This window comes from Phoxinus phoxinus (assembly GCF_949152265.1).
Source record: "Phoxinus phoxinus genome assembly, chromosome: 5".
NCBI lineage: Eukaryota > Metazoa > Chordata > Actinopteri > Cypriniformes > Leuciscidae > Phoxinus > Phoxinus phoxinus.
The window spans coordinates 43,280,594-43,299,840 of record NC_136880.1 but is presented as its reverse complement, the minus strand read 5'-3'; the positions used below and the strand labels follow the sequence as shown (position 1 = coordinate 43,299,840).

Below are 19,247 nucleotides of genomic sequence, written 5' to 3'. Positions count from 1 at the left end.
TCTGAAGTCACAATCTCACGGCTCTAGTCCAATGATTTGTGAATTTATACATGATCCTCTCTGTAAATGACTAGTTTTATTTCCGTAAACGCACATAGACACGTTTCTAAACCAGCGCTTCATGTGCTTAACCCTCATAATATGTAGTTTTGTGAATTTATTCTGACGATCTTCTACATCTGAGGTCACGTTCTCTCTAGTCATGAGTCGCTCATGAACGATGTGTTCATTGCGTCCGTCACGTGACAAATGAACGAAAGACTTGGAAGTTAAAGTAAGCATGTTCCCTGTAAATTATTTTCGACTACATTGATTTCTTAATTCAGAATATGATCAAGATTGCGTAGGTGGATGTGTTCGGGGAATTTTCCTGTTAGAAGTATAACATTTAAAGCTCCTTATAGAACGAAATGACTCGAAAAAGATTCCTTCATTTTGATGAATGAGATCGAACAAGAGAGTCAGTAAAATGATCCGAACTTCCCATCACTAATTCTCACTGCTCTTGTCCAATGATTGACTGTGCAAATAATGTTTTTTTCTTTTATTAAAGTCGACATGAAACAGAAGTTGCCAGAGGTGGACAAAGTACACAACTTTCTTGAGTGAAAGTACAGATACTACTGGTCAAATATTACTCCATTACAAGTAAAAGTAGTAAAGAACCATTTTTACTTAAGTGAAAGTACAGAAGTACTTGAGTATCAAAAGTAAAAAATGTAAATGCGTTGTTTTATTATTGTTGCATTGTTACAGTTCCTCGTGCCTCTGCAACCCAGTGAATACACTGACCAGTTTGTAGTGGAATTAAGAGCTTTTAGAATTTCTATAGAAAACCTTGTAATGTAAAAAATTACATTATTTTTTTATTTAACACTCTTACCAGCCCCTCAAAAGAAGTACTTATCTGTGAATCCATTCTAGGGCTGCATAACGATTAATCGCAACTAATCGTTTGCAGAATAAAAGTTTTTGTTTACTTCATATATATGTGTGTGTGTATAATAATTATGTATATATAAATACACAAACATGCATGTATAATTTTAAGAAAAAAAATTATATATGAAGTATTTATAATTATATATAATATAAAGTATATTTAAATATAAAAATGTATATAAACATGTAAATATTTTTTAAATATATACATGTGTGTGTATTTATATATACATAATTATTATACACAGTACACACACATATATGATGTAAACAAAAACTTTTATTTTGTAAACGATTAGTTGCGATTAATCGTTTACAGCCCTAATCCATTCATGCACTAAATACTGACCGATCAGAAAAAAAATCATAGCCGTAAACTGCCCAATAGCAATACTGCTTTAACAAAGAGACAAACACAAATACTTGCCATGAAAACAAAACTTTCAAACCATTAGTTGTGGTGAGAAATCGTTCTAATCGCCAAACTTCACGACACGTGACCCTACGGGAGTGATTACTGATAGGCTGTCTGTCACCCGCAAAACATCCAATCACGTTTTAGAGATCGAAAAAAATAATTCCCTGACTAAACATTACTTTCTACTCAAGGACCTCGACAGAAATGGAGTGGAGTAAAAAGTAAAACGTTTCCAGAAGAAATAACACTCAAGTAAATGTACTTCGTAACTGTCCACCTCTGGAAGTTGCACTGGTCTTTTCTTCCCGGTTTTGACACATCGAGCGAAACGCTTCGCAAACAAGAACAAATGTGACCCTGATTACTTCAGTTTTATTTCCTTAGACTCGCCTGGACACGATTGTAAACCAGCGCTTCATGTGCTTAGCCCTCAAAATATGTGGTTTTGTGAATTTATACTGATGTTGAGACGTATCTTCTACATCTGAGGTCACAATCTCACTGCTCTAGTCCAATGATTGACTGCCCAAATCTTATTTTTATGTTTTTTTATTATTATTAAAGTCGACATGAAACAGAAGTTGCATTAGTCTTTCCTTCCCTGATTTGACGAAGATGATGTCGGTGAGTTTGGCTAGCAGACGTTCTGATGGTTAATGATTGGACCATCAATATTTTACAAAAGCAAAAACAGAAAGCACCAAATTATACTGTTTATCATCAGTCCAGACCATAATGTGTGCATATACCGGTACAATCAAACCAAATATTATTCAGACACCAGATATCATTTTAATATTTTTTTTTTTACTAGTGTGTGCACTATTGTTCATTTATGTAAGTGAGGAGAGTAAATTTAAGTACCATATGTGACGACATATACCCAAATATTCTTCATACAGTAACATTATCAAAATTTGGGATCAAAAATTTGAAAAAAAATCATGTTCTGCTGAACATGAACTAAAGGCAATAGTTTTGACCGTTCCAACTTTTGTCTTTAATTGCTAATGCTCTTCTTACACACACACTGAACACAATGAAGCATTGCTTGGTCACTGGTTGAGCTAAACTGGTATTATCTAATTGTGTAGTTTAAATTGAACAGATATTCAACATAATTCATGTGTGAGACAGTCTAACAGAAGGACGGACAAAACCTGTCAAATATCAACATTTTCTAAGCGAATAAACTGATAATGTGAGAAAAGTTGAATAAATGTTGGTTTGACTGTAAAAGTGAATCTAACAAACCTGAACATATTTCTCCCTATAATCCAAACACAGCTTTGCTAAAGATAAAGATAATCAGTGTTATGATTATTCAGCGCTTTCTGTCTTCATTACATCACGGCTTTGACTCTTTAGGCTTTTTCTGCTTGCTCTCCTTTGCTGGTTTCTTTAGTTTCTTCATCTCCTCTTCTTCCTCTCCCTTCCTCTTGACTGTCATCTCTCGTTCTCTCCGTCTCGTCGGCCTCTCTGTATCCTCTTCTTCTTCTCCTCGTCTTCTGCGCTCAGGGAAGCGATCGCCTCTCTTCTTCAGGAGCCTGGGGTCCGGAAGGGCCCGGTGTCGGAGGCTCCTGGAAACTCCTGCTCGACTCGCTCTCCTGGATTTGCCAGAGCCTTCGTCATCGTCATCATCAATCCACCAGAACAACATGTCCCATAATAAAGAGTCCGGCTACGAGTATCAGAGGTGAGTGATTATTAATACATATTTACATTTACATATACAGGTGAAGCTGGAAAAATGAGAATATGGTGCAAAAGTTCATTTATTTCAGTAATTCAACTTAAAAGGTGAAACTAATATATTATATAGACTCATTACATGCAAAGTGAGATATTTCAAGCCTTTATTTGTTATAATTTTGATGATTATGGCTCAAAATTAGAATATTGTGAAAAGGTGTTCATAAGCTGTAAGCCATAATCATCAAAACTGTAACAAATAAAGGCTTGAAATATCTCACTTTGCATGTAATGAGTCTATATAATATATTAGTTTCACCTTTTAAGTTGAATAGACCGCTCGTTTCTCTGGCGCATTATAAGGTCTATATACCGTTATATGTCTTGTTTTTCTGTCCTCACCTCATGTGGTGTTATTTTCCCTCTTTTAATCAGATTGTGTCTCTCATTTAGTGGCGTGAGCTCTTCATCCTTACGGCCTCTGACTGCCTCTGCGCGAGGACAAACATCTGTCAATCATCTGTCAATCATCTGTCAATCATCAGTCAATCAAAACTTTTATTACAGACTCAGGGCCTAATTTTTAAAACACACCCAACATAAAACAAAATCAATCAAAAATACAAAATTCATGATCTGGCTTTTAGATTTGAGGTTCCCAGATGAGATTATTTGGAGCTGTAGTTGATGCTGTGTATTCTTTATTATTATTATTATTATTATTTATTTATTTATTTATTTTTATTAGACATTAAGACAAACATGAAACATTAACAACTATAACAAGACATCCAAAAAGATAATAACTAGAAAGAAATTAGGTTTACAATACATAAAAAGAAAAGAAAAAGTGAAACAATAGGCAGTATATATATATTGCTATTGATTTAAATGGAAATTAAGAAAATAAACAAATAAATAATTAATTAGTACAGCATATTTCAACCTATTATAATATTAAAATATACAGTTTTGAATGTGATTTTTTGTAATTTGCACATTTCGTTCTAAATGTGTTGTTCGCACGCACACACACACACACACACTCTCTCTCTCTCTCTCACACACACACACACACACACACACTCTCTCTCTCTCCCTCTCTCACACACACACACACTCTCTCTCTCTCTCTCACACACACACACACACTCTCTCTCTCTCTCTCACACACACACACACACTCTCTCTCTATCTCTCTCTCTCTCTCACACACACACACACTCTCTCTCTCTCTCTCACACACACACACACACTCTCTCTCTCTCTCTCTCTCTCTCTCTCACACACACACACACACACACACACACACACACATCTATGCTGTTCCAAAATTGACTTTTTTAATTGCACATTTGAATATGTGGGTTTGCACCCAAAAAGTTGGCATGATGTTTCAAGAACTGTAGGGCCTGAATAATTATATTTTATTACATAATTTCAACACAAAATTATCAAAAACACTCATTTTTAATCATAAAGACACATGGAAAAGACATGTATGGTATTATTGTCCCAAACGATATACCAAAAAGTGGCCCAATTTAGCTGATATCACCCTATATAATATTAATATACAATTTCAAAATTCAAGAAGCTTCAACTTTTTGGCGAATAATACTGTGTCTCTACATGTTTATTATCAATACATTGGAGAGGCTCAATATACAAATGAAAATCACACAAGGTTAGGAGTGGACAACAGGAGAGAGAGGATTGAAACAAACTGTATAAGCAAAATACCAGATTATATCCACTTGTACCGTTTGTATATAGTTTACTCCTTTTTTTCTCTTTTTTTTCATTACTTGTGTTTTTTGTCTACATGCATTCACAAAAAGCCAACATGCATGCGAGGCAATACTTAATGCTACATTTATTTTGTTCTTGGACTAAATTATGTTCGAAAAAGTGCATAATTCACACTTTATTTCTGTTTTTGAATCATATGCAAGTGTCTTTAGCAGATAAATGTCAGAAAAGCCTCCGATGTAAACTGATAAATGTGCATCTTTATAATAATCTTTATAATAAAAAATAAAAAAAGTGAAAAAAAGAGAAAATCAGATAAGGTTTAGAATTATTTCTTTTACTTTTATGAATATGAAATCTACCAAATGTGATCCTAGACTACAAAACCAGTCACATGTATATATATATTTTTTTTAATGGATAATTATACATCATCTGAAAGCTGAATAAATAATCTCTCCATTGATGTGTGGTTTGTTAGGATAGGACAATATTTGGCCGAGATATGAATATTCAAAATCTGGAATCTGAGGAGCAAAAAAATGTAAACATTGAGAAAATCTCCTTTAAAGTTGTGCATTTATGTTCACGATTGTGCTGCATTCACTCACAAAAATACATGTTTTATATATTTACGGTAGGACATTTACTAAATATCTTCATGGAACATGATCTTAATATCCTCATGATTTTTGGCATTAAAGAAGAAAAATGGATAATTTTGACCCATACGATGTATAGTTGGTTATTGCCACAGATATACCCGTGTGTCATGTGACTGGGTTTGTGGTCAGGGTCACACACACATAAGACACTTGCCGTGTATTCTCTGTAAGCCGGAGGTCAGCAGGAGGATGGTTATGGCCACGATCAAACATCTGTTCAGCGTCACTCCTTCCCACGGCGTCTCGATCTGGGTCAGGTTCTGGATGGACAGAGCTTTGCGTAACGACGCTGGACAGAACAATAGAGACGTGATCATACACAGATATAGGTACATTTTAATCTAAGGTTCAAATGAGCTAGTAACATATTACAGAACTCCTTAAATATGAGACAGAAGGAAAAAGGAAAAAAAAATATTTCTGCTTTCCATCGCAAAACTTTCACGTTCTCAAAATATTTACGTTCCATTGCTAAATTTAGCATTATATTTCAGTGCTTTGTCTCGCAAAATTATTCCATCCTCCGAGAAACGTTGTGTTCGCTCGCAAAATATTTACGTTCCATCGCTAAACTTTGCATTATATTATTATTCTGTCCCTCTGGAAAATTTGCGTTATATTTTAATGCTTTTGTTTCCGCAAAACTACTCCGTTCCCGTCCTAAAGAAACTTTTCACAAAATATTTACATTTCCCAGATAAACTTTGTTATATTTCAATGTTTTTCCCCGCAAAACTATTCCATTTCCTTTGAAACTTTTGAGTACGATCGCAAAATATTTACGTTCCCCTGATAAACTTTGCGTTATATTTCAATGTTTTTTCACGCAAAACTTTTCCGTCCCTCAAGAAACTTTGCATTATTTTTCTATACTTTTTCTCCACAAAACTATTCTGTCCCCCGAGAAACTGTGTTCGCTCTCAAAATATTTGCGTTCTATCAATAAACTTTGCGTTATATTTCAATGCTTTTCTTGCAAAACTATTCCCCTGAGAAACTTTGCGTTCGCTCGCAAAATATTTACGTTCCCCTGATCAACTTTGTGTTATATTTCAATGTTTTTTTCTCGCAAAACTATTCCATCCCTCAAGAAACTTTGCGTTATATTTCAAGGCCTTTTCACGCAAAACTATTCCATCCCTCAAGAAACTTTGCGTTATATTTCAAGGCCTTTCCACGCAAAACTATTCCATCCCTCGAGAAACTTTGCGTTATATTTCAATGTTTTTTCTCGCAAAACTATTCGTCCCTGTCTTTGAGAAACTTTGGGATCGATTGCAAAATATTTATGTTCCCCAGATAAACTTTGTTAAATTTCTGTTTTTTCTCGCAAAACTATTCTGTCCCAGAGAAACTTTGCGTTATATTTCAATGATTTTTATCGCAAAACTATTTGCGTCGAGAAACTTTGCGTTCGCTTGCAAGTCGCAACAGTTTTATATTGAAAATATACACGAGGTGGGAGGAAAAACTATAATCAGTGCTTTTGCGAGCGAATGCAAAGTTTTTGCACTTCAATACAAATTTTCTCAGACAAATGCAAAAGCTTGAGAGAATGCAATCACTGAAAAACATTATTTTCCCTGCCAAAATTTTTTTTTATATTCAACTTTAGCTGCCCCTCCTTTATATCCATTAATTATCAATATAATATAAAAAAATAAATGGAAAACATGTATACGAACTGCTATTCGTATTTTAAATAAGCAAATACCTTTTATGAAGATAATTTTTAAAATGTAATGCATGTCTTGTTCTGTATTTTTTTTGTATTTTAATTCTTTAAAAATTAAAACAATGGGTTTTCAAAAGGGTAAATAAAAATTGTGAAAAATAAATATAATACAACTGATAATAAATAATAATAAAATATACATTTAACTAAGTAATAATAAAAAAAAATGCAACTAAATACATTATTTTTATTAAAATAATAAAAAATCGTTAAGTACTATTGTACATTTTATTTTTTACTGAAAGATATTTGTCATAGGAGTGAACTAGATCTTGATGGACTAGAACTAAACACCATAGAAGCCAAGAAGAGAGTTAATGAGCGTGACTTTGTGTTTTGCAGGCGATCCGGGTGACATACTGGCGCCAGACACCGGATGTTCCCGAGGAATCATCTTCGGGACTTGCTGGACGATTGGAGCCTCCTGTAGGACACCGAAGGTTTATTAATGTAACTGTAAATGTGTGTTAAAGGTCATGTTCAGAAGTGTGGCTTTAAACAGGCCGTGAATGTGTGGCCGTGATCTCCAGCTGTCATGTGATATCAGACTCACCTCTCGCAGTCTCCGCTGAGCGTACATCTCTACAAACAACAGCAGAGCACACAGTCATGACCACCTCACTGTACAATTAATACATTGCAGACATTTTAATGCTCAGTGAGACTTTTAAAGAGGACCTATTACACCCTTTTACAGACTCGTGATTGTGTTCAGGCTCTAGAACATGTTCTCCTGCTTGAATGTTGATTATTCTCCTCATATTCTCCAGTGTTGCGGCTCCTCTCTTCCCAGTCTGTCAGTAACGCTCTGTTCACTTCCTGTCTCTATGAAGCCCCTCCTTCTGACAAGCACACTGTGCTCTGATTGGGCGGCTGGAGCAGTGTGTTGTGATTGGTCGAGCGCTTCGAGTGTGTTTGGGTAATGCCCCGCCCCTTACCATAACCGCCAGTTTAACACACTACTAACTAACTCAACCAGGCCCCGCCCCTTTATTCTGCGTATTAATTATTATAATGAGGAATATTGAGACTCAGATATAAAACACTGACTCTGATATAAAAAATTAGGGTACGTTTACACAACAATGACGTACTAAAAGCAAAAGTTGTCAAAATGATCCGTTCACACAGATTTGCAAAAAAAAAAAAAAGCTGTATTCTGCTGTTTGGCCAGTAGATGGCGATGTCATAGACTGAACATGTGATACGCATGCGCATGATGTCACCATTTCACAAATTCGTGTTTTTATAGTTTACACGGAGACGATAACGATATTGCTTTCAAAAACTTGCACTTTGAAATCGGTTTTCAAAAGTTTGCGTTTTCAGGCCCCAAAACACGGTAGTCGCGTAAATAAATGACCTAAACACATGTAAAAAATACGTTTTTAGTAAAAAATAGTAAAAAAGCACAATTATAGGTCCTCTTCAACAAACAATGCAGGTGATTTTATAGTACAATACAATACTATAAATTATTTAAGAATAAATTTACTTTTATAATTTACAGTAAAAATCGATTCGCATCAAGAAAGTGCGTGCACTTTTACAGTAAAATAGTAAAAAAAAAAAAATTTGGAAGGGATTCAATTCACATTTGTCACTTTTACAGCTTTACCAGTTTACATAAATATTTGTTAAACAGGAATAGCAAAACTCTCCAGAAAGTGACGGTGTCAAAATACAAAACACCTCAAAGTCTCTCTTTACAGTTTTCTTCAGATTTAACACAGAAACTATATTTACAAAGGAAGGGGGAGGTGATCGCATCACTCGAAAAAGACACAAAACAAACTAAATCAAAATAGTATTTGGTTCAGAACCGGGGCGAAAGTAACGCCCTGACTATATTAGCATTTCAAGCTATGACAGCAAGTTCAGTACGCAACCCTTGACGGAGCTGCCGAATATCACGTGATTTCGTCATTGTTTCCCGCGGTTAGGTCCGGAAAGCTGTTTTCGAGTACGATAAGTAAATACTGAAGCGGTACTTTTTTTCAGTATAAAAGTAAATTGGGTTTAAATGTCAGGAGTTAACACTTGTTACTTTTGTCCCGCTACGGTGAAAACAAGTGTTTATTTTGTCGCTCTGCTAATGTGGTGACTTTCTGTGTGTTGCAGCATTCATTAAAACATGTTTATGTCATATTATACCAACAGAATATGGCAGATGTTTATGAGAGGGTGTTTAAAGCTTAAGTCACATTTAAATCAGCTGATTTCTGTGTCACTATTTATTTTCACTCAATCTGTTTCCATTTACCCCAGTCACATTTAGGTTTTAGCCATACCTTATAGCTTTTCCACCTCCACCTATGCATTTGCAGGGTTTCCATCCAAATGTTTTTATGCACATTTTAAATTTATGCATAAAATAAGCTGGATGGAAATATGACTATTGTTATGTTGAGAATATAATATATTATGCTAATTTAATTTATTTTTTATATTTTTCATGTTGAAAAAAAACATTTTATAAAATGGATTGACATTGCCAATACAAAAATATTCTAAACAATTCAAGTTTGTAATGTTTTGTTACTATTTTAAAATTAAAATTTTTGCAAAGATAAAGGCCAAAATATGTTTGCAGTTACATGTTAACAAGGTCATACTCAAGTATATTAAGGCTAATAAAAAAAAAACAAGAGTAACACAAAAAATCTACCTTGTATATGTTGTGTTACTTTCGTCCCAACTGACGGGGTCGAAAGTAACATGAGCAGTCTTAAGTTCAAAGTGAAATTATACTGAAGTCATTCTACATTTTTACAAAATACCACCTGGTATTGATAGACCACACTTGTGAGTGACTGACAACAGCAAAACTATATCTCTGTCTAAACCATCATCTTTTAAAATTATGTTTTTCTGAAAAATGGTACTTTCGCCCCTGCTCTCCTTATATATTCAATCCATTTACACCAGATATCGACAAACAAATCCTTCTGAAAATTCACATCAAATGTAATTCTCTCCATATTGAAAATCCCTTTTAAAACACCAACCCAGTCGTGTATTTGTGTGGGATCAGGTGTATACCAGCAGTACACTAGGTTTTGAAGAGCGAGCTGTATCTTTAGAGAGGCTGTTGGTCGGTGTCGTGTTTCTCGTGTCGGTGTCGGTCAAGGTTATTGTGTTGTATTATTATTAGACTCACTGTTCACTTTAACACCACAAATAGTGTTGATGTCCTCATCTCAGGCCCTGTTTACACGAGAACGCTCGCGGGTGAAAACGTACAAATATTTTATCGGATGTGCCTTTCGTTTACACGGCGACGGCGTTTTTGGGGCTTAAAAACGCAAGAAAGTGAAATCTCCCTCCGTCTAAAGGGTAAAAACGGTAAATACGCAAAAGTCTGCAAGACAGTGAAGGCGTCGCGTACGTGTTTACGTCACAGGCATGCGCCAGTACAGGAAAATAACAAAACATTATCAAACTAAAATATAGCATTAATTTCATTGACAAAAAATAAATAAATTCTGAGCGACACGTGAAGAGCACTGAGGGTTAAAGCTTCAGCTTTACCGTATTAAACATGACAAACTGTGTCAGCGTCTCTTTTACTTTCAGTGCTCCACATCGCCACCTAGCCGTCTGGAGTGCACACTACATCCAATCTCACACACTTTTGCGTCACCATATGCACGCAGATTTCCCCCCAATAACGCTCGTCTAAACGCAGAATAAAAAGTGATAACGCAACGACACTTTTGCGTTTTCTCTTCAGATCGTTTCCATGTAAATATGGCCTCAGTTAAACTTAACTTAGCCTTAATTTAGAATGAACACTTTGCTTCCAAGACATCTTGATTCCTGAGGATTTATACTCATGTTTGGAACAGAAACACACATGTATGAATCACTTCTCTGCTTGTTTGCAAGGCATTTGCTCCGCGAGGTGATGTGTTTTGTACCTGCTCTGCTTCCGGATCGCGCTTGTCTGATGGGTTTCGGAGGAGGAACGTCTTGCACTGGTTTTCCAAGCTCGTCCTCAAATGTCTCAAAGGTGCTTTCATCCATAACTCACCTGAGAGAGAGAGAGAGAGAGAGAGAGAGAGAGAGAGAGAGAGGAGAGAGGAGAGAGAGAGAGAGGAGAGAGAGAGAGAGAGAGAGAGAGAGAGAGAGACAGCACATCAAGCTCCAGATGTGCGATGAAACATCTCAAACTGCGGAGGCAAATATTACTGGATTCATGGACACTGATGAAATACATATTTGATCCTTTCAGAGCTTCAGAAACCCTGTGAGATCACACCATTAAAAAAAACTGCAGATTTTCACATTTGTGTAAAAATTAAAGCTGCTTTAAAACTGTGTATTATGAAAAGCACTTTACAGGTGAAACTTGAAAAATGAGAATATGGTGCAAAAGTTCATTTATTTCAGTAATTCAACTTAAAAGGTGAAACTAATATATTATATAGACTCATTACATGCAAAGTGAGATATTTCAAGCCTTTATTTGTTATAATTTTGATGATTATGGCTTACATAGCACTTTAGAAGGTCTTATTACACTGTAAAAAAAAAGTTACTGCCTTAAATTTTTAAGTAATCAACTTGAAAGATTAAGTTATTTCAACTTAAATTGCATACAACCGACTTAAAAAATGAGTTGAATCTTTATTAAAAAAAAGTTGAAAATTGCTTAACCTATTTTAATGAGTTAAAGCAATATAAAAACATATGTTGTCATAACTTATTGATCATATAATTTTTTAGAGTGTAGTTCACATTGAGCAACAATGAGCAATACATCTGCTAGTGTTTATTAATCTTTGTTAACATAATAAAAATACATGTATGCAACTTTACAAATAGATGCAACTTTTGTTTTTATAGATGTATCAGTAAATGTAGAAATTAAGTATTTTTCATTGTTAGTTCTTGTTAACAACCTTATTGTAAAGCTTTATTTATATTGCTCTTTATACAATGATTCAAAGCAACTTAACAGTGATAAACATGAGAATAATGATCAATGCAAACAGAGTAAAAACAGCTGTAAAGAAACGACAATAGTGTTATTATTCAGATCAGCTTTAAAACCCCTTTCTAATCATTATGCAAAGTTTCACAACATCTAAAATAACTTACGGTGTCGTGTCAGCGGCCGCTAAGTTAATAACTAATGATCTTTACAACGGAAGTGAATCAATCAAAGCTAACTTTATCTGGACAATAACTTTCAATCTCTGTTACTGTAGTTATCACTGTAAAGCTGCTGTGAAACATCTATATTGTTAAAGCGCTGTATAAATGAAGGAGACTTGACTACAGCGAGTTTCAATTCAGTTGAAAATCCCGTTCTAATCATTATGCAAATGTTTCTCACACAACATCAGTCCTAAAATAACTCATTGGACTTCACCTTTGACCCCTGTAACCTAGGCTTACCTGTGTGAAGGTGAGCAGGAGACCCCGAGAGGAGCAGTCGGAGTATGAGAGCGCCGATCCACGGGTACGACACACACACACACACACACACACACACACACACACACACGTGACAGACATGCACAGGTGCAGCGGGGTGAAAAAACAAAGCGTGCCATTACGGGACACTGATAATTCCCTGGGATGAAATGTGATTTATTTATGAAGCCTGTCAGGAGTCTTTGCATTACAGCGGCATCTGAAATATTCATCACAGAAGGCTAAACACTACAACTATAACCTGTACACCCCTTTATAAAGTCTTGCTGTAGTTTTCAGGCTCGACTAGAACATGTTCTCCTGCTTGAATGTTGATTATTCTCCTCATATTCTCCAGTGTTGCGGCTCCTCTCTTCCCAGTCTGTCAGTAACACTCTGTTCACTTCCTGTCTCTATGAAGCCCCTCCTCCTGAAAAGCACACTGTGCTCTGATTGGTCGGCTGGAGCAGTGTGTTGTGATTGGTCGAGTGTGTTTGAGAAATGTCCCTCCCCTTACCATAACCGCCAGTTTAACACACTACTAACTAACTCAACCAGGCCCCGCCCCTTTATTCTGCGCATTAATTATTATAATGAGGAATATTGAGACTTAAGACTACAATGGAGGCGTTTCAGGCGTTCAGAAACACTGACTCTGATATAGAGAATTAGGGTACGTTTACACAACAATGATGTACTAAAAGCAGAAAAAGGTGTTTTTTGTTGTTGTTGTTTTTGTTGTTTTTGTGTGTACAGACGACAAAGTTGTCAAAATGATCCCGTTCACACAGATTTGCAAAAAAAAGCTGTATTCTGCTATTAGGCCAGTACAGTGTTGGGGAAAGTTACTTTAAAAATTGCATTACAATATTGCGTTACTCCCTTAAAAAGTAACTAATTGCATTACTTAGTTACTTTTTTAGAAAAGTAATGCGTTACGTTACTTTTTACTTTTTTCCCCACCTGGGCTGGGCTTGTTTTTTTATAACACAAAAGTTATAATTTTGGGCAAATGTAAAGACCCTTTCACACTAAAAGCTTATTTCTTATATAAGCTTTCTGCTTATTAAACTGAATCATCGAAGGTCAGAAGCAAGTACATTGGTCAATAAAGTGAAATTAAATGCATAAAAATTATGTTTTATTTAACATATTTAGTTATTTGGAGGTTTGCATATTATTCTGATTCTGGATTTCACTGATTTTATTCATTTTGAGAAATATTGAAAATGTATTTGTGCAAGTGAGATGAGTAAATGCTCACATTTAGTCTAGAACTACAATAAACATGTTCACACACACACACACACACACACACACACACACACACACACACACACACACACACACACACACACACACACACACACACGTCAGTCAATAAATGGGAAAACAAAGTAACTTGTGTTACTTATTTGAAAAAGTAACTCAGATATTTTGTTGTAAATTTTAAAAGTAATGCGTTACTTTACTAGTTACTTGAAAAAGTAATCTGATTACATAACTCAAGTTACTTGTAATGCATTTCCCCAACACTGGTCCAGTAGATGGCGATGTCACTTTGTGCTCTTATAGACTGAACATGTGATACGCATGCGCATTCACAAATTCGCGTTTTGTAGTTTACACGGAGAAGATAACAATAACGCTTTCAAAACTTGCACTTTGAAACCCCTTAACAAAAGGTTGCGTTTTCAGGCCCCAAAAACACTGCAGTCGTGCAAATGAACGGCCAAAATAAATAAAACGTTTTCTGTTTTTAGTTGAACATTAAGTGTAAACGGCCCCTTATATATAGAAACTGATATAGAAAACTGATTTAAAAAAAAACTATATAACTTAAGACATTTTTTTTTACTTTCACTAAAATTAAAATTTAGAGTATAAAAAATAAAAACTGATTCAAAATATGAATAGCGTCTCAGTGATCCTAAACAACACTGAGGTGCAGTGAACTCAATAAGTATTATCAATGAATTTGGTCAATTATGTGACGTTTCCTGGTGTTGTTGGTTTGTGAATGAAATGAAAAGCGACTTCCTTGTATAAATGAACTGTCAATCACTCACTGAGCGATGACTTAAGCTCATAATCTGTACCCTAAACCAGACACTTTATGAATGTTTGTAACGTTTGTATGTTTAATGCATCAGTTGTGTAATTGTGATGATATTAAGGGATATAAATAGACATTGTCATGATTTACTCACACTCAAGTTGTTACAAACTTCTGCTGAACACAAAAAGAAGATATTTTTGAAGAATGTTGGTAACCAAACAGTTAATGGACCTAATGGACTTCTATTGCACGCAGAAAGAAAATGCTATGGAAGTCAATGGGGCCATTATGTTACATTCTTCTAAATATCTTCTTTTGTGTTCAGCAGAAGTTTGGATCAACTTGAGGTTGAGGAAATGAACTATCTCTATAATCTGTGTGAAATATCAAGAGAGTCGTCCACTAGAGGGCGCTGTAAGTCCATCAACTCAGTTAAATCTACAGATCAACAAATCTGACCTGGATTTGACTGTTCTGCAGCAACAGAAAATGATACTAAAATATAACAGAGCATGAGCTGAATACCAGAGCTAGCTCTCTGTGTGTGTGTGTATTAACACATTACAGGACGGTTCGGTTTTGATGGTAATAGTGGGATTATATGTGCTTCTTCCATGTGTGATGTTACCGGTCTTTAGTGGCAATAGTTGCATCAACCTTCATGGCTGAGGTGCGCGTTCACAGTCTGCTCTCATGAAAATGCGTCTCTATTGTGTTTATCGTGCAATTTATACGCGAAAATTAGTTTTAGGTGCACTTTATTGCGCACCCCACACCGCTACTAAACCCACGCGCACGTAAAAACTCATTTTCGCGTATAAATCGCACGATAAACACAACGCGTGCTGTAGAGACGCGTTTAGTTTGACCGGGTGACGAGGTGAGGCAGTTCTTCAGGTTTGCAGAAGTGGAAATGGCGTCTCTGCGTGACCTTTCCCAGTCCTCTGTCAGCGACGGGCTTTGACTGTCTGAGCATGTTCATTCAAACGGGTTTATGTCGCAGGAAAACCTTCAGCGGCTCTTTGCGGAAGAACAGAGAACGCTCTTGTTGCCATTTCACAGATATTTCTCATCCGAACACCGTTTATTTCTCCAGCTGACCTGATCCTGATTATCACACCGCATAAATGTAGGCTAGATAAACAATAAAAAAATGTAAAAAATAAAACGTTTTGTTTTTTAAACCCAACCGTTGGGTTACGCATATTGGGTCACTATGTTGGGTTATTTTCCAAAAAATGTTTCCAAAACCCGGCTGTTGGGTTAAATGGTTTGAATGCATTAGGTTAAAATAACCCACAGTTGGGTATGTGCTATAACACCCCATAGTTGGGTTATTTTTAACCCAACATTACACTCTAAAAATGCTGGGTTGTTTTAACCCAATTTTGGGTAAAATATGGACAAACCCAGCCATTGGGTTACATTTTTTAATTGCATTTTTGATCCAACGTTTGGGTTTGTCCATATTTGACCCAAAATTGGGTTAAAACAACCCAGCATTTTTTTAGAGTGTATCATCTGCCAAATTCATTTAAAAGATATTTCTAATCCGAATAAGTTAATTCAGTAATCTGATCCTGGAACATTAGATTATCACACCGCATAAATGTAGATCAACAATTAAAAAAACGTTGACCCAACCGTTGGGTTACACATATTGGGTTATTTTCCAAAAATGTTGGGTCATTTTCTTTTTAAATCTTTGGGTTATTTCTTTGAATAACCCGGCTGTTTTGTTAAATACGGTTTTAATGCATTGGGTTAAAATAACCCACAGTTGGGTAGGTGCATAGTTGGGTTACTCGTTGGGTTATTTTTAACCCAACATTATTAAGTGAGTAAGAAAGCATCTGCCAACTCCATACATATACATATAGGGCTTCTTTTTTTATGCTTCTCCGGATAGGTTTATTTTTTGAAAACTTCTGACTTAAAATCCTGATAGTTTCTGAGGTCTAGATTTTCTAAACTGGTTCTAAACTGGAATGAACAGCTTAATTGATCGTATCACTGATATTCTCAAAGCTCGGTTAAATACACACTAATTCAGATTGTTTTATGTTTTTCTTCTGCTCAGTTGCATTTATCTGATCAAAAATTGTGTAATATTATTCTAATGTAAATCATCAGTTTTCTATGTGAATATACAGTAAAGTGTAATTTATTCCTGTGATCAAAGCTGAATTTATCATCATTACTCCAGTCTTCAGTGTCACATGATCCTTCAGAAATCAGTGTAATATGATGATCTGATGCTCAAGAAAAATTTATGATTATTATCAGTGTTGAAAACAGTTCAGATGTTTTATTTTTCAGGATTCTTTGATGAATAGAAAGTTCAAAAGATCAGCATTTATTTGAAATACATCTTTTGTTACAGTATACATGTCTTTACCGTCATTTTTTGATCAATTAAAAAAATGTCCAAAAAAACTCTTAATTTTTAATGGAAAACAACCTTTAAAGGAGAACTCCGGTCAATTTTAACATTGAGCTCAATTTTTAGTAAATTTGGAGTGCTGTCAATACAGAGAACAACGACAAAAATCGGTGTTGCCTACACTGTGTTATCCTCTTTTTAAAATTTGCACCCTGTTGACTTGAATGGGGCAAGTTTTAAACCTGCTTTTATCCTCTTAACATCTTTGATGTGTCATTACAAGTGCCCAGCCATGTTGAGTGATTCCTTCAGAGTGAACACGAGTGAATCTGACTGCAGTAGATGTGAAAGATATGAATAAAAATGATGTTATATCAGCCAGCGCACAGACCTGTATTTAGTTCCTGTTTTCGGTGGAAGTCCAAAGTAGTCGATTGTCGAGTTCACGCGCATAGGTTTAGTTACTATGATCACGCGCGTGAACTCGACAATCGACTACTTTGGACTTCGACCGAAAACAGGAACTAAATACAGGTATGTGCGATGGCGACTCACAGCCGCACATTGTCCTCAAAACATCGGATTCATCCGCGCCGTGCCGAGGCACAACCCACGTAAAGCTGATAATTCCGCGAATAACTGCAATTGACCCTTTGCATGCCCAGGTGAAAAAGACGTACTATTAAATGTATTAAAAATGTACTTGAGTATGTTTTTAGTACAATACAAATATACTTTAATGCATCTTTAATACATTTAACATTACGTCTTTGCAGGGAGTTTGATTGACAGGTGATCTGACCAATCATACTTCGCCATCCGCCATTTTGTCCAACAAAGCAGTCAGGAGAGTTAGTAGATTAGCGCTGGAGGATTTGAGCGTGAGAAGCGGAGTGTACTGACGTCTTTCCGCGGTTAAAACAACATTCCTTCTGATGTTCATTCATGTTTATTTGATGCTATAAATGAACTAGAAGAGATGATCGGTTCACGAGCGGCTTTAACTGAGCGATCTGTCACGACACATTAAAGAGCCACAAAACGCTATTTATTGTTTACATTTCTTTTTAAAAATGACCAAATTTGAAAGGTAAGACTTTATTTAATATGTTTAATATCAAAAGTAACTGAAAAGTAAGGTCTGTCAGTGTCTCTCTGCTCCACGATGTGTTTTTCACTGCGTGAGAACATGGTGTGTGTGTGTGTGAGAGCGGCGTAGCTTGTCGGACATAGCGACAGTAACTAAGGGGGGCGGGTCTTTGCGAACGGTCAATTGCAGATGTCGAACAGAGATGGCGACAAAGAGGAAAAACTACGGCCGGCAGCTTTAAAGTCTCGGCGCCAACCCTGTCCTGACGCACGAGCACATGGCCTGATTCGTGGAGGTGTCTGAGGTCTTCATGTTCAGAGTCAGGGAAGGGTAAGAAAGTGGGCTAACATCACATGCTCCCAATACACAAACCACTACAGCAGGTCTTTATTCACTGTGAGGAATGACACTGTGTTCTGTTCAGCGCAGAGGACACGCAGAAACCGGACCTCGTCCCAGGACACGAGACCGCACAGATGGGTCGCAAGCGCTGTGATCTTCGGCAAGGACGAGGAACCGGTTTGGAGCGAAGCTACGAGGGACATGAGGCTCTTTCTCCAGATTTACAAGTGAAATTTCCAGATAATTTACTCTCCCGCACGTCAACCGAGATGTTCATGTCTTTCTTTCTTCAGTCGAAAAGAAATGTTGAGGAAAATATTCCAGGATTTTTCTCCATATAGTGACTTCAATGGGGTCCAAATGTGAGTCTCAGTGCAGCTTCAAAGTCTCGACACGATCCCAGCCGAGGAATAAGAGTCTCATCTAGACAAACCAGCGGCCATTTTATAACAAAACTAAACATTTATATACTTTTAACCACTCATCTTGCACTAGTTCTGTGATGCGACACATATTATTTACGTAATCACGTTGTAAGGTCAAGCGTGATGTAGGCGTAATAAATGTAATAAATAACACTTTACTATATATTCACATAGGAAACACACTGTTAATTATTTGACTGTAAATTTACAATAAATTGCAGGTTACCAGTTGCATGACTTTCACAGTAAAATATTGTAATATTTTTACAGTAAATAATTGTGAAATGGCCGCTGCACACTGTGACTTCACAGTAATTATGCCG

At 36.1% G+C, this 19,247-nt stretch overlaps 1 protein-coding gene across 1 annotated transcript; it reads right to left on the bottom strand.

Moving 5' to 3' along the window:
• Positions 1–549: 549 nt before the first annotated feature.
• On the bottom strand, positions 550–12,727 carry LOC306998705 (uncharacterized protein). Its single transcript, XM_079612973.1, has 8 exons — positions 12,608–12,727; positions 11,125–11,237; positions 7,758–7,786; positions 7,565–7,628; positions 5,624–5,758; positions 3,455–3,543; positions 1,260–3,041; positions 550–947 (listed from the first exon to the last, which is right to left on the bottom strand). Exons 2-7 carry the CDS (start codon positions 11,228–11,230, stop codon positions 2,709–2,711), a joined length of 756 nt encoding a protein of 251 aa, XP_079469099.1. The 5' UTR covers positions 11,231–11,237; positions 12,608–12,727; the 3' UTR covers positions 550–947; positions 1,260–2,708.
• Between the last annotated feature and the right edge of the window lie 6,520 nt (positions 12,728–19,247).

What these genes read in the sequence shown, in the direction of transcription:
- LOC306998705 (XM_079612973.1), bottom strand. Translation starts at nt 11,230, where the DNA reads ATGGATGAAAGCACCTTTGAGACATTTGAGGACGAGCTTGGAAAACCA. An exon ending in GCGATCCGGAAGCAGAGCAG is followed by an intron (nt 7,787 to 11,124) that starts GTACAAAACACA and finishes TGTTGTTTGTAG; the next exon opens with AGATGTACGCTCAGCGGAGA. An exon ending in CGGCTTACAGAGAATACACG is followed by an intron (nt 3,544 to 5,623) that starts GCAAGTGTCTTA and finishes GTCCTCGCGCAG; the next exon opens with AGGCAGTCAGAGGCCGTAAG.